Genomic DNA, 13521 nt, shown 5'->3' with positions numbered 1-13521 from the left:
TGAATAGCTTCTCTTCTCTGCACACGACAGTGCTCTGTGCCTTCTAACCCCCTCCCCCCCTGCATTTCAAGACCAGCTCTGACAAAGGCACTTTAAGCCGGCAAACAGCATGTAAATAATTATTGTACAGTGCACAATTCAGGACCCAGAAGGCCCCCAAACAATGAGAAGGAAATAGAGAAAGCGCTGTAAAAGTTATAGACAGATAAGATCTTTATCCTTGGGGAGAGAGGGGCATAGCAGAGCTGACTGTGTGTTAGATGGAAGAGCTGGAGAGTCATTGTGTTTTATATCCATATCATGAATCTCATAATCTCTCAACTCTGATTGGTTTCCCTCACCCCCCTTTTTCCCCTCTTTTTCTATGTGTCAGATACTAGAAGCTGAAGAAAAGGGTATATAAACCTGGAACCGGATTATCTAAGCACAGTGTGGATCACAGCATCTCATATCAAAGAGGGATCATGAAGTGTCTGCGCATCCAGTGCCCGCCCATACTCAAAATAAAGCAATACAAATTAAGCTTTATTGTGTAAACACTACTAGGGGATTGAAATTTGATAACTTTCTTTTATGGGCATATACTGTGGATATGCCCATAAAATAGTCAAGATGGTAATACACTTTAAAACTTACAAAAGAAAAGTTGGCCTGTAGAGTCTCTATAAGGAGAATGGATCAGTGATTGTCACCATCAACCAACCCATACCGTGTATGTTCTGTGTGGTCATGTCAGAAAGGTTAATATACAAAGCATCCAAATCATTGTTCAGCTGAGGTTAAAGGAAATCTACCATCATGATAAACCAGGGACACTCATAGATCCAGGCATCGTGACTGATAATCTTCTTATATTTGTTATCCATGGCCTCCTTTCTTCTAAAATCAACAAGGGCTTTCAGGGTGTTACCAGAGTCCCTCACAGGCTGTTACAATGAGCAGAACATGTCTCACCCAGCCCCCTGCTCTCTCCCTCCCTGTAACAGTGGCAGGAAGTGCAGAGGTCGGCGATACCTGCTTTGTTCATTGTAACAGCCCGTCAAGCTACAGCACTTAAGGCCTGGAATCAATCATCAGAGCATAATTTGCATAACATTAAAAGTATATTTTGGAAGGAGGCCACGGTGTCTGGATCTATCAGTAAGTGTCCCTGGTTTATCATGATGGATTTTGATGGTAAATTTTCTTTGAAAAAACATATTTCAAAACCCATTAAAAATTAAGAAATTACAATGATGAAATAACACTACACAGTAATAATGAATAATAATGTTGAGGGTTCACAGAAGGTCGATGCAAAATGCTGTTTGATGCTACAAATATATGCAGTGAAATATAACAAAACATGTAGAAAATATAGGTTTTCCAGGCCACAAATAGCAAAACAGCAATCTATCATAAGTGACCCTTTGGTTCCGCCAGTTCTGCTGACGTCAAAGCAGTACACTGTGCAATTTGGCAACTTAATATCAATATTTTACCATAATAACCATACGCAGTCCAAAATGGTAGCACAGAAATAGATTTAAAAAAGAACAAAAAATAAAAAACAATATTTTTCTTTGAGGACTAAATGTTATAACAAAAAAAGAGGCCAACAATCTTTTTTTATATTTTTTTTTTACGTAAAGCATCACATTTTATTCAGGTAGGAATGAAGCTGTAGAGTCTTCCAAACTTTGTGTTGTTGAATTTCTGAATCCCTGAACATTATTTTCATCTGGTCTGTTACCTATCGCACGACTGATTATGAGCGCCACTTGCCTGGTGCATGCGTATTTGGTATCCCATCACGGTACAACCAGAAGAAGACAAGCTTTGGGCAACTCTCTTCTTCTTCCAGTTGTATTTAAAAATGGCCGCTGGATGTTCCAAACACATTAATCTGATTCCACAAGGGCGTACTGTAAGGGGGCAGGAAATCAGCCCCCGATTCATAACAATGAAGTATAAAATAAACTTACTTTGAGTAGTCAAATAGCCTGCTGTCCCAAAGATCGTGATTCCCTCTAGGGCCATCATGGAAGAAGCAAGCGTTTGTACCATCAAACTGGTTGAGACCATCTTCACTGTTCTTCGATGCATGACTATGTACAACATCAAGAAGGACCTGGATTCCCATAGAATGGGCAACATCAATAAGTTCCTTCAGATCTTCTGGGGTTCCATAGCGACTATTATTTATGGGAAAACAAAATGGAGCAGAAGTCAACGACTAGAGAGATTTTACTGCAATAACAAAATCTTGGCTCAAATATTTGTATATAAACCATCAATGGTAAATTCGGACCAACCCCTTTGAAGGGCGGTCCACTTTCAGCAAATAATTGATAGTGTTTTGTAAGGAAAGTTTTTCCCACACTTTCCATATTTCTGACTGATTTCTATTGTTCACTTGTTCATGCCCATAGTCATGTGATGTCACACAGGTGCATGGCTTGTTATATTCCTAGTCATGTGATGTCACACAGGTGCATGGCTCATTATATCCCTGGTCATGTGATGTCACCAGGTGCACAGTTTTTTTATATGCCACAGATATGATTACCGTGCAGTGATTCTAACAAGCCTTGCACCTGTTTGACATCACATGATCGGGAACCACTTTTTTCCCCACAAGAAGTAAATTCAAATACTCTAATAATGAGATCTAAAAGACAGGAAGAGATTGATACAGAAAGTATATTGGAAAACTGAACAATTATCTGTTAAAAATGGACAACCCTTTAAGATGACTTCATAGTCTATTACAAATTTAATGTATGCATTTTATAACGATTTGTTAAAATGAATATAACAGTCTAATTACCTTGATGCAGCAAAGAAACTAGTGATCTGGTAACCAAAACTTGCATAATATGCGTGTTCCATTACCGCCATCATTTGAATGCAATTGTAACCTAGGTTACAGAGAAAAAAAATATATATATACAGTATATCACACGCCATTGTGCCAATAAAAAGATCACCTCAATAGTTGCATGCAAATGAGATGACAAGAGTTACTTTTGGCCTAAAATTAGTTTGGCTGAGAGCCTGGAGGAGGTGAGCCCCTATTTTATGCTCTACATGGTTCTGGTATTATATTTACAAGGACATCTACCATCAGATTAGCTGATGGTAGATGATTACAACTCACGTCCCTGTCCCTGGGGCAACGATCCTCTTTTATTATAGCGTTCAATGGCCACATTCAGGAGAAATTTAACTTGATAAAATATGCAAATGAGCAAAACGTGCTCTGCACCGCTGTCCTCCGTCGCTATATCATTTATTCATGCCCCAAGCCCTACTTGGCCCACCAACATAGAGTACGTCACCAGCTCTTTCTCTGCAAATCTCGCACAACGCACCACGCATTGCTGGCAATATTGTTCTCGTGCATGCGCAAGATTTGCAGAGGCACCTGGTGATGTCACCGGCTCTCTGTACACTATGAAAGCGGACCAGGTAGGGCCAGGGGCACAAATAAATTATATAGGGGCAGAGCATTTCTCCTAAATGCGGCCATTTTTAAAAAAATGCTAAACGATAGTTGTGTGTCTGTGTGCAACAAAACCAGAGATAACGTATTGGGGTATGAAGTACACCAGTCCTTAATACCTGGTTAAGTAAACCAGAGATAACGTATTGGGGTATGAAGTACACCAGTCCTTAATACCTGGTTAAGTAAACCAGAGATAACGTATTGGGGTATTAAGTACACCAACATCCTGGATGGTTGCCCTTCAAGCTTTGTACCCAAACTCCTCATGATGGAGAAGCTGTGGTTTGGCATTGGAAGGGTAGAGCAGCAAGTGCTATCACAATTCCACATGAATCGTCTGTAAAATGGAGTGCGTCTGTTTTTTGCCATTTCTCATATCGGGGTAGGATCCCTTGCGGTGAGCACCCACAACTGTTTAAATGCTATTGTATAACTACACAAATATAAGATTACCGCAGTCATGGTGCCTGGATCTATAAGTAAGTGTAACCGGTTTATCGTGATGATGGTAGATTCCCCTTAAATTTCATTGAGTTACGTTTGGAAATAAGTCCAAAAATGTCCAAGGTCTGTAAGGAGCCCATAGTAGCTTCTTGTATGCAGTAAGTAGGAGGCACTAAGATCCGTGCAGGAGGGAAAAACATTACAAAGAAGCATTTTCTTCTATTTACCTATATTAACTATACTATAAAATTGTAATTTATTGCCTGCACTTCCCATTTAAGAAAAAAAAAAATGTTTTTTAAAAAGTTTAAACTTTAAACCCAGAGCCCACATACTTCAGCATCGTGCTTAATATTCAATGCTGCAATCTTTTCACTTAAACTATGATTTACCAATGAATATTTATAAGTTGCAAAAGGATAAAATTAATAAGGAGGGAAGAAAAAGAACATGAGGCAAAACATAAAAGTATTGCAGAAGCTACGAGAGGCAATAGGCATAACTCCCTACGGTAGAGACAGGCGAGAAAATTCTATGTACAAAAAAAATAAATATAAAATAAAAAATAATAACAATAATGCGGATCATCCAAGTTAATTCAAAATGAAGTATTTTTCATTACAATGTAAATAGAATTGCATCTAAAATTAAAGCCGGCTTAATATTTTAATGTTAACGACCTTCATGTAAATGACTCAAGAGGTCGCCTGGCGGTGTCCGGAGAAGCCCAAAAACCGGAGCATTTTTCTGTTTTAATAAGACGAAAATAACGAAAGGAAGATGCAAATCCGAATCCAATTTGACTTCTGAATATTAACTATGCCCATCTGCATGCCCTGAACTTCACGTGCACTTTTGATATTTACAAGGTGCATCATGAAAAGCGGCGGAAGTAATTGATTGTTTTGTACTATACCTTTTACGCTTAACTGGAAATTTTTTTTGGGGGGGTAAATACATTTCAAACGCACTGCACTTCTATCTTTAATCATTACACGTTCCTTATCACATTCAATTCCCTGAAGGAAGCTCTCGGAAAGAGCTGACATAAAAGACGGATTTTATGTTTTTTTATTTTTTTTTTTTTCATCACTCTACTACTCTCGGGGAAGAAAAATAAAATTACGGTACACCAAAATGAAAATAGCAGAAAGAAAATTTAAATTTTTAGAGTTTTTCCTTTTCTTTCTTGCTTTCCCCGTGTTTGTCACATAGTAAAACTCCTAGTCTTGTGATATGAAATAAAGGAAACCTGAAGGGAAAACGGTTAAGTGATAAATCCACACAAGTCAGAACAAATCCTTCTTAAGTAAAACTTTTATGTCAGTAAAGAGATCCTCCTTCAAACGGACGGGAAATGATTAATATCAGTAAACGAATAACCTTCAGGTTAATAAGAGCAAAAAAAAAAAAAAAAAGAAGGAAGAAAATTTCATTTTTTATTTCTTAAGCTTCTGAATTTGCAATGCTCTGTCGTAATGTTCCTGCTCAAGTGTGAAGGGATTGTAAATTATTCTCAAGGTGTTTATTTCAGTGTCTTTTAATTAAAACGACTCATTTGAAATATAGAAATGTGAGGATTCTTCTGTGGACACCGTACAGTGTAGGGAATATATATGCAACTTGTATTTTATCATATATAATTTGTCAAGTATCTCAATGGTCAAGGCATCTAAATATCATTTATAGAAATGGTTAAAATCTGTGGTTGTCTAGGACATTGGAGGGGTAATTCGTTTAGCAAACAGCCTGTTTGGACCTCTATACCAACCAAGTTTTTGGACCTCTATACAGAAACAATAAGGCAGCTTGGCCACAACACAAAGCATGCACTCATACGCTTCATAGTCCTATAAATTTAATTACAAACCATTTTAACTGTCATTTCAGATGAATTTTGATATGGTCTGGGAGGGACATGCTGTGAACATTATTCTAATATACTTCATAAAGAAATTCTGTTCAGTTTGTAAGAAAAACAGGCTGCAAAGTGTCCCTTAGTTACAATGTTACTTCTCCGTTGCTAGGGCAAATCTGTCTACAGGATGGTTACTTCTCCGTAGCTAGGGAAAATCTGTGTACAGGATGGTTACTTCTCCGTTGCTAGGGCAAATCTGTGTACAGGATGGTTAATTCTCCGTTGCTAGGGCAAATCTGTCTACAGGATGGTTACTTCTCCGTTGCTAGGGCAAATATGTCTACAAGATTGAAAACAGGTATCTCGCTCTTCTCTCCTGTTAAACAGCTATGAGCGTTAACCCTTCCTGCTCTCTAAGAGAATTATGTTCGAAGATCAAGCTAAAAGTAAAGGGGTTAATCCTCCCATCACAGAGCTGTTTAACCAAGCATAGCAAGATTAGATGTGAGCTCATACAGCCTCCATAGAAAGTTCAGCACAGACTGGAATATACATCCCTATGGAAGGAAGCATCCTGATTTGAAGTATATTAGAAAAATGTTCACGACATCCCCCCACCCACCATACTAAAAATTATGTTATATTGTTAGGGTGGTCCAGGGCAGAAATCACTATTTGCTCATATATAGTTACTAAATTTTTATAAAATGACAAATGCAGTGGTCAATTTCAAGGCATCAATTTATGCAGTTTGTCCAATTAGATCAATTAGCAAATCTCATCACTAACCCACTCTCAGTCCCTTTTCCTTTTCCATTCTATTTTACCTTTTTAAAATTCCATAACTTTTTATTTTAAAGTTTACAGAGATATATGCAGGCTTGTTTTCTATGTATCTATGTGTACTCCCTAAAGTCAGTATTTACTATTTCATGCAATGTACTGGGAAGCAGCCATTTACTTGTGGGCTGTTTTACAGTTTTCATTAAACATAGCAAATGACACCACCACTTTGTTTGTAGGGTCAGTATAACTTAAATTTATACTTATATAAAATGTAAGCAACTCCGGAGTTACCTGGCTAAAATAGTTTTAGCACAGCTAGAGAGAACCTTTCATGATAATTTCAATAACACATGCATCATGCTGCCGTCTTCTTCTTATCCTGAGATCCAGTCTGATGTATCAATCAGCCGTATTGGTAAAATCCTCTCATATTCTCCTGGTTGTTACCTAAGATAAGGGAACTGAGGCCTTTAGGACCCCCAGAGTACGTGAACCCTTTGAGTCTGATCGGTAATATAATAAAAAGCAATAATATACATATATATAGTGAATATGCTGCATATAACTCAGGTCAAACTGTTATAGGCTGTTATATTGACAGATCCCTGCCTCCGATGATCATAATTTTATTCAACTCGAATAAAGAGTTGAGTGGGGGTGAAGTCCGCAAGTGTCAGGGCCACTGTTGGGCCAGTCCATGCATGGCCAGTTGTATGCCACAAGAGCACATATGTGCCCAGTATACTTTAAAAAACTATTCATAGATTGTTTGAATGTTCCAACTCAATGTAATGAAGTATACATGGCCTATTTGTAGGATTAAAGGGGTTTTCTCACAAAACAAGTTAAGCCCTATCCACAGGATAGGGCTCAACTTGCTGATCGGTGGGGGTCTCAGTGATGGGACCCCATAAATCACGGAGACAGAGGTCCTATGTCCTAACTTGTTTTGTGGGAAAACCCCTTTTAAAATAATAACAAAATATGAAATCATTTTTCAGCCAAACAAAAATAAATGCTACTTCCCCTCTGAAAAATATAAATACCCGAGGGATAAAAGAACCTTGAAAAAAGAAAGTATCTGAAGACTGAATGCATCCCTCCATGCGAGCCTATAAGGAGTATTACAGTCCATAAAGCGTCTTTCTGGAGGAAATGACACAAGGTGAACATTTACGGCTTTGAAAATGGAACATATATCGATCACAAGGCTGTGAGGAAGAAGCAGACACAAACCATCCGTCCCTCAACTTACCAAGATCCTTTATCTTTGGAAGCACATTGTAGGTGAAATTTTTATAGGATGCAATTTTTCCTTCAGGTGATGCAATTCCGACATGAGATTCATAAATGCGGATGCTCTTTGACTTCCTTGGGCGCTCATATTTAGGCTTAAAGAAAATGGTACATAATGTGTGAAAACACAAAAATCACATAAAATATATGCTACTACATTTGTGAAGAACCCCCACTCTCCAGGTCATGTTACGAGGTGCACTTAATATAAAAAGCCTCACAATTTAGTACACAAAACTCTTTAAATATATCCAAGATGGCGTCTTTACTCTGAATTCTACACTCTACACCCGCTCAAACCTTCACTGACACCACAATTATTTTAATTATCAACCTATAAGAAGGTAAATAGACACCTTTCTAAGAAGATGCCTCAACAATTTAGAAACCCAAAATAGATAATAATATTAGTAGCGTGACCCCTTCTGGAACGTACGTTCTCCAAGGCTACAAGTAGACATACATACATACAGTAAAAAGGCAAACAGTTATAAAATAAAAAGGGATAAAAACAAATAAGCATTACTACTAATATACACGCGGTCCCCTACTTAAGAACACTCGACTTACATACGACCCCTAGTTACAAACGGACCTCTGGATGTTGGTAATTTATTGTATTTTAGTCCTAGGCTACAATAATCAGCTATAACAGTTATCACAGGTGTCTGTAATGAAGCTTTAGTGTTAATCCTGATTCTTATGACAATCCAACATTTTTAAAATCCAATTGTCACAGAGACCAAAAAAGTTCTGGCTGGGATTACAATGACAAAATATACAGTTCTGACTTACATACAAATTCAACTTAAGAACAAACCTACAGACCCTATCCTGTATGTAACCCGGGGACTGTCTGTAGAAAAATTATCCGGCAGTGGGGTTCACAAGAAAGAAATTCTGCACAGAAAATCTGAATGGATCCCTAATGATCGAATGTGAGCATTTGCATAGCCCGATAATTCTCAGTTAATTTTTCTTCTGCCTTGTGAGTTCACCAAGAGGAGGATGTTCACATGCTTATGTGGCCTGTCCCACCCCCTCGTTGAGGTACATTGTGTAACTGGCTTGTTATTAAACCTTAAAATTGTTACAATGATACAACTGCCTCAATCACTGGGTAGCCCGTACTCTATCACCCCATACCAGGCATGAAGAGGGGTACACCTAAAATCGGGGTTACTAAACTAAAAAGCCTTTTCTCCTTTTGTCCACCATGAGACCCAAGCCATCTCCTGTGGAAGTGTGAAAATCCATGCTTACAATGTTGATAGGCTATGCTATGACTCCTTTGAACAGAGGTCCTCTAGTGAATTACAAAGAGCCCTAATGAAGATTTTATGGCCGTCTTTTAGTCAAACTTTCTAAATTTTATTTTAGGAGGTAGTGTCCACAACTTTTCATCAATGGTTTAACTTTAGGATTGAGCATCAATATCTGACCGTTGAAGCTAGGCAACTGTGTCCCTGCAATCATCGACTGTTCTATCCTAAACACAGAGAAACGTGGCGGTCCAGTAAAACGCAAGGTCTTCAAATCATTATGCATTATTCCTCAACATGATAAGCTTTATCGTACGACACACATAAGAGACTGCATAACCAACCATAACACATACTGGCAACACATGAGTAGCATTTATAGGTTCAACATAAACCCCCCCCCCCCCCAAAAAAAAACCCTTACCTTATAAGCCTCAGCTGGATGCCAGTGAACCCAATCATAGACCACACTTTTCTCTTCTTGAAAAACATACTTTGCCCACGGTGAAATACGGTAGATGACTTCTCCGGACTTGGTTTTGATGACTACCTAAAAAATATTTTGAAAAAAGGGAATTAGAAAGATCATTAATCATAATTATAAAACTCTGTTCACATTGCGTTTTCGCTTTCAGAACATTATGGCATTTTTTCACTCCAGAATGCAAAGCTACATATAATGGTGATATCGTGGTACACATCTAGAAGGTGAGTGAGTGAAGTGTAAAGCAAATTATGAGTCGCTTTGAGTTAAGAGTTCACAACTTCAAATAGTTAAAAGGGTTGGCCACTACCACACAACCTTACCAGGTGAAGTAGAAGACCCTAGTAGGGTCACCCATATAGCATTTCAGTAAAGTTTCTGTAAAGCTGTCAGGACCAGCAAGTCACATGATCTGCTAACAGCAGGACTCTTTCCGTGTCTTGCTAGCTTCAAGCAGATGGAAGGGGTTGTGCGTACATCACTGTGTGCATGCCCCGCCAGTTAAAACCACTCCTATAGCATTTGTTGGAAAGGCAAGGAAGTCATGGGCATGCAAACAATAATGACTGCACAGCCCCCTGCATGCACTGGAAAGCAGCAGGACACGGGACATCACAGGAAGTCCTGATTCCTGCTGATCCGACGGTCCTGACCAATTTACAGATACTTTATGAGGCTAAGTATGAAATTGGTGACCATATTAGAGTCATCTACCCTGGCAAAGTTTTGTGATGCTTGCCAACCACTCTAAATCTGACCAACTGCATTGGTATTAAACAAAATGGACTGAACTTCTGGCTTCCTTTTCTATTAGGAAAAAAAAATAAAATAATATCAGGGATTCCTGCTGCCACCTTTCCTTGGTCCATTCAACAAGGACACCCAGATTCTAGGGAAATAAAGAGGGTAGCCATAACGGGCTACACAGTTTAAGATAGATAGACATGCACGCCAACCGACAAATAAAAACTAAAGACTTGTAGCTTATGGCACTTCATTAGGCAGATTGTTTAGCTTATATATAAAGCCGGATTTGTGTGTGTATGTGTGTTTGTATATGTGTGTGTACAGTCATGGCCATAAGTTTTGAGAATGATACAAATGTTAATTTTTACAAAGTCTACTGCATCAGGTTTTATAATGGCAATTTTCATATACTCCATAATGTTATAAAGAGTGATCAGCTTAACCCATTCAGGACCTCGCCCTTTTTTGTTTTTTCATTTTCATTTTTCACTCCGCATGATCAAAAATCTATAATTTTTTTATTTTTACATGTACAGAGCTGTGTGAGGGCTTGTTTTCTGCGTAACAAATTACACTTCATAGTGATGGTATTTATTATTCCATGCCGTGTACTGGGAAGCAGGAAGCAGGAACGCATTTGTGCAGTTTTCTTGTGGGCTTGGATCTTACGGCTTTCACTGTGCACCCCAAATGGCATGTCTACTTCGTTCTTTGGGTCGGTACGATTACGGGGATAACAAATTTATATAGGTTTTATAATGTTTGGTGTATGGAGCTGTAGGTGGTGTAGTTTTTTTGTGAATTTTCATGACATTTACAATGTTATCATTTTTAGGACTGTACGACCTTTTGATCACTTTTTATAGAATTTAAAAAAAAAATTTAATGGCAAAAAAGTGCCATTTTCGACTTTGGGCGCGACTTTCCATTAAGGGGATAAACGCAGTGAAAAACCGTTATCATATTTTGATAGATTGGGCATTTTCGGATGCGGCGATATCTAATGTGTTTATGATTTTTACTATTTATTTATATTTATATCAGTTCTAGGGAAAGTGGGGTGATTTGAGTTTTGAGGTTTTTTTATTATAATTTTTTTTTTTAACTTTTAATTTTTATTTTTACTATTTTTCAGACTCCCTAGGGTACAACCCTAGGTTGTATGTACGATCCTATCATATACTGCCATACTACAGTATATGGGGATTTTACTCCTCATTCATTACAATGTGCTGATAGCACATTGTAATGAATGGGTTAACCCGAAGTTAAGACCCGAGGCTACCATGGCGACAGATTGACTCTCCCCGATGACGTCACGGAGAGCTACGATCCTCGGAAAGATGGCGCCGCCATCTTTTTGAAGCGGCCGGCAGCTTTGCCGGCGGCGATAAGCTGGAAAACACCCGCGATCAGTGCTGGGGCCGATCGCGGGTGTTACCGATAAGCCTTAGCTGCAGTATGCAGCAAAGACTTACCGGCTATGGAGAGGGCTCAGCCCGTGAGCCCTCTCCAATCACCCACGGCCGACCCGTGACGTGCTATTACGTTAACAGCAATTAATTGCAAAATCAATATTTGCCTAGAAAATGAACTTTTTCCCCCCCAAACACATTTCAACTTCCTTGCATGCTTACCTTAAAAGGAGTAGCTAACATCATTTCAGTGATTGCTCCATTAACACAGGTGTGGATGCTGATGAGGACAGGGCTGGAGATCAATCTGTCATGATTAAGTAAGAATCACACCACTGGACACTTTAAAAGGAGGCTGGTGCTTGGCATCATTGTTTCTCTTCTGTAAACCATGGTTATCTCTAAAGAAACACGTGCAGTCATCATTGCCCTTTACAAAACTGGCCTAACAGGGAAGAGTATCCCAGCTAGAAAGATTGCACCTCAGTCAACAATCTATCGCATCATCAAGGAATTCAAGGAGAGCGGCTCCATTGTTAACAAAAAGGCTCCAGGGCGCCCAAGAAGGACCCGCAAGCTCCAGGACTGTCTCTTAAAAGGGTTTCAGCTTCGGGATGGGGCTACCAGCAATGCAGAGCTTGGTCAGGAATGGCAGCAGGCAGGTGTGAGTGCATCTGCACGCACTGTGAGACTGCGGAGACTCTTGGAGCAAGGCCTGGTGTCAAGGAGGGCAGCAAAGAAGCCACTTCTCTCCAGAAAAATCATCAGGGATAGACTGATACTCTGCAAAAGGTACAAGGAGTGGAATGCTGAGGACTGGGGTAAAGTCATTTCTTCCGATGAATCCCCTTTCCAATTGTTTGGAACATCTGGAACAGCTTGTCCGGAGAAGACAAGGTGAGCAATACCACCTCATGCCAACAGTTAGGCCCCTTCCACACTTGTGTTGCAGATCACGTCAGAGTTTGATCAGGGTGCGATCAGGGTTTGGTCAGTGAAAAACGCACATTTTGCATCAGAGTGCAATCAGTTTTCAGTCAGAGTTTGTTCAGTGTCTCAGTTTTTCACACGCATTTTCAATGCAATTTCAATGCGTTTTTCACGGGCAGAAAATGCGCGTGAAATGGACTCAGGACTGAGCGCTATCTTTTCTATGGCAATTGATGCGTGAAAAACGCATTGCACTTGCATTTCACTTGTAAGTGTCTCAGAGGGCAATGTGTTTTTGATGCGTCTCCATAGACTTGTATGATGCGTTTTTTAACGCGCGTGACTTGCAAAAGTAGAGCATGCTGAGATTTAATCGCGAGTTAAAAAAAACGCGCGTGTGCGCAGGAAAAAAAATGCAAGTCTGAAAAGACCCATTGATTACAATGGGTCAGAAAGCAATGCAAGTTCTGCGCGTCAAAAGCACGCGCAGAAAACGCGCATGAAAAACGCAAGTGTGAAAGGGGCCTAAAGCATCCTGCAACCATTCATGTGTGGGGCGGCTTCTCAGTCAAGGGAATCGGCTCTCACACAGTCTTGCCTAAAAACACATCCATGAATAAAGAATGGAACCAGAATGTCCTCCAAGAGCAACTTCTCCCAACCGTCCAAGAGCAGTTTGGTGATAACAATGCCTTTTCCAGCATGATGGAGCACCTTGCCATAAAGCAAAGGTGATAACTAAATGGCTCAGGGAACAAAACATAGAGATTTTGGGTCCATGGCCTGGAAACTCCCCAAATCTTAATCCCATT

The 13521-nt window shown here is 39.4% G+C and overlaps 1 protein-coding gene across 2 annotated transcripts in view; it reads right to left on the bottom strand.

Annotated features, from left to right (window-relative positions):
- GBE1 (1,4-alpha-glucan branching enzyme 1) overlaps window positions 1–13521 on the bottom strand; it is a 108144-nt gene that overhangs the window by 46265 nt on the left and 48358 nt on the right. For both annotated transcript variants that reach the window (XM_072138538.1, XM_072138537.1), the window contains exons 5-8: window positions 9558–9683; window positions 7831–7966; window positions 2810–2900; window positions 1965–2174 (exon numbers count right to left, since the gene is read on the bottom strand). In XM_072138538.1, the coding sequence (XP_071994639.1) occupies window positions 1965–2174; window positions 2810–2900; window positions 7831–7966; window positions 9558–9683 (563 nt within the window). The remainder of the gene's footprint in view (window positions 1–1964; window positions 2175–2809; window positions 2901–7830; window positions 7967–9557; window positions 9684–13521) is intronic.

This window comes from Engystomops pustulosus, chromosome 2 (genome assembly GCF_040894005.1).
Source record: "Engystomops pustulosus chromosome 2, aEngPut4.maternal, whole genome shotgun sequence".
Taxonomy (NCBI): domain Eukaryota; kingdom Metazoa; phylum Chordata; class Amphibia; order Anura; family Leptodactylidae; genus Engystomops; species Engystomops pustulosus.
The sequence above is the reverse complement of the archived record's forward strand: the minus strand, read 5'-3'. Positions and strand labels throughout refer to the sequence as shown.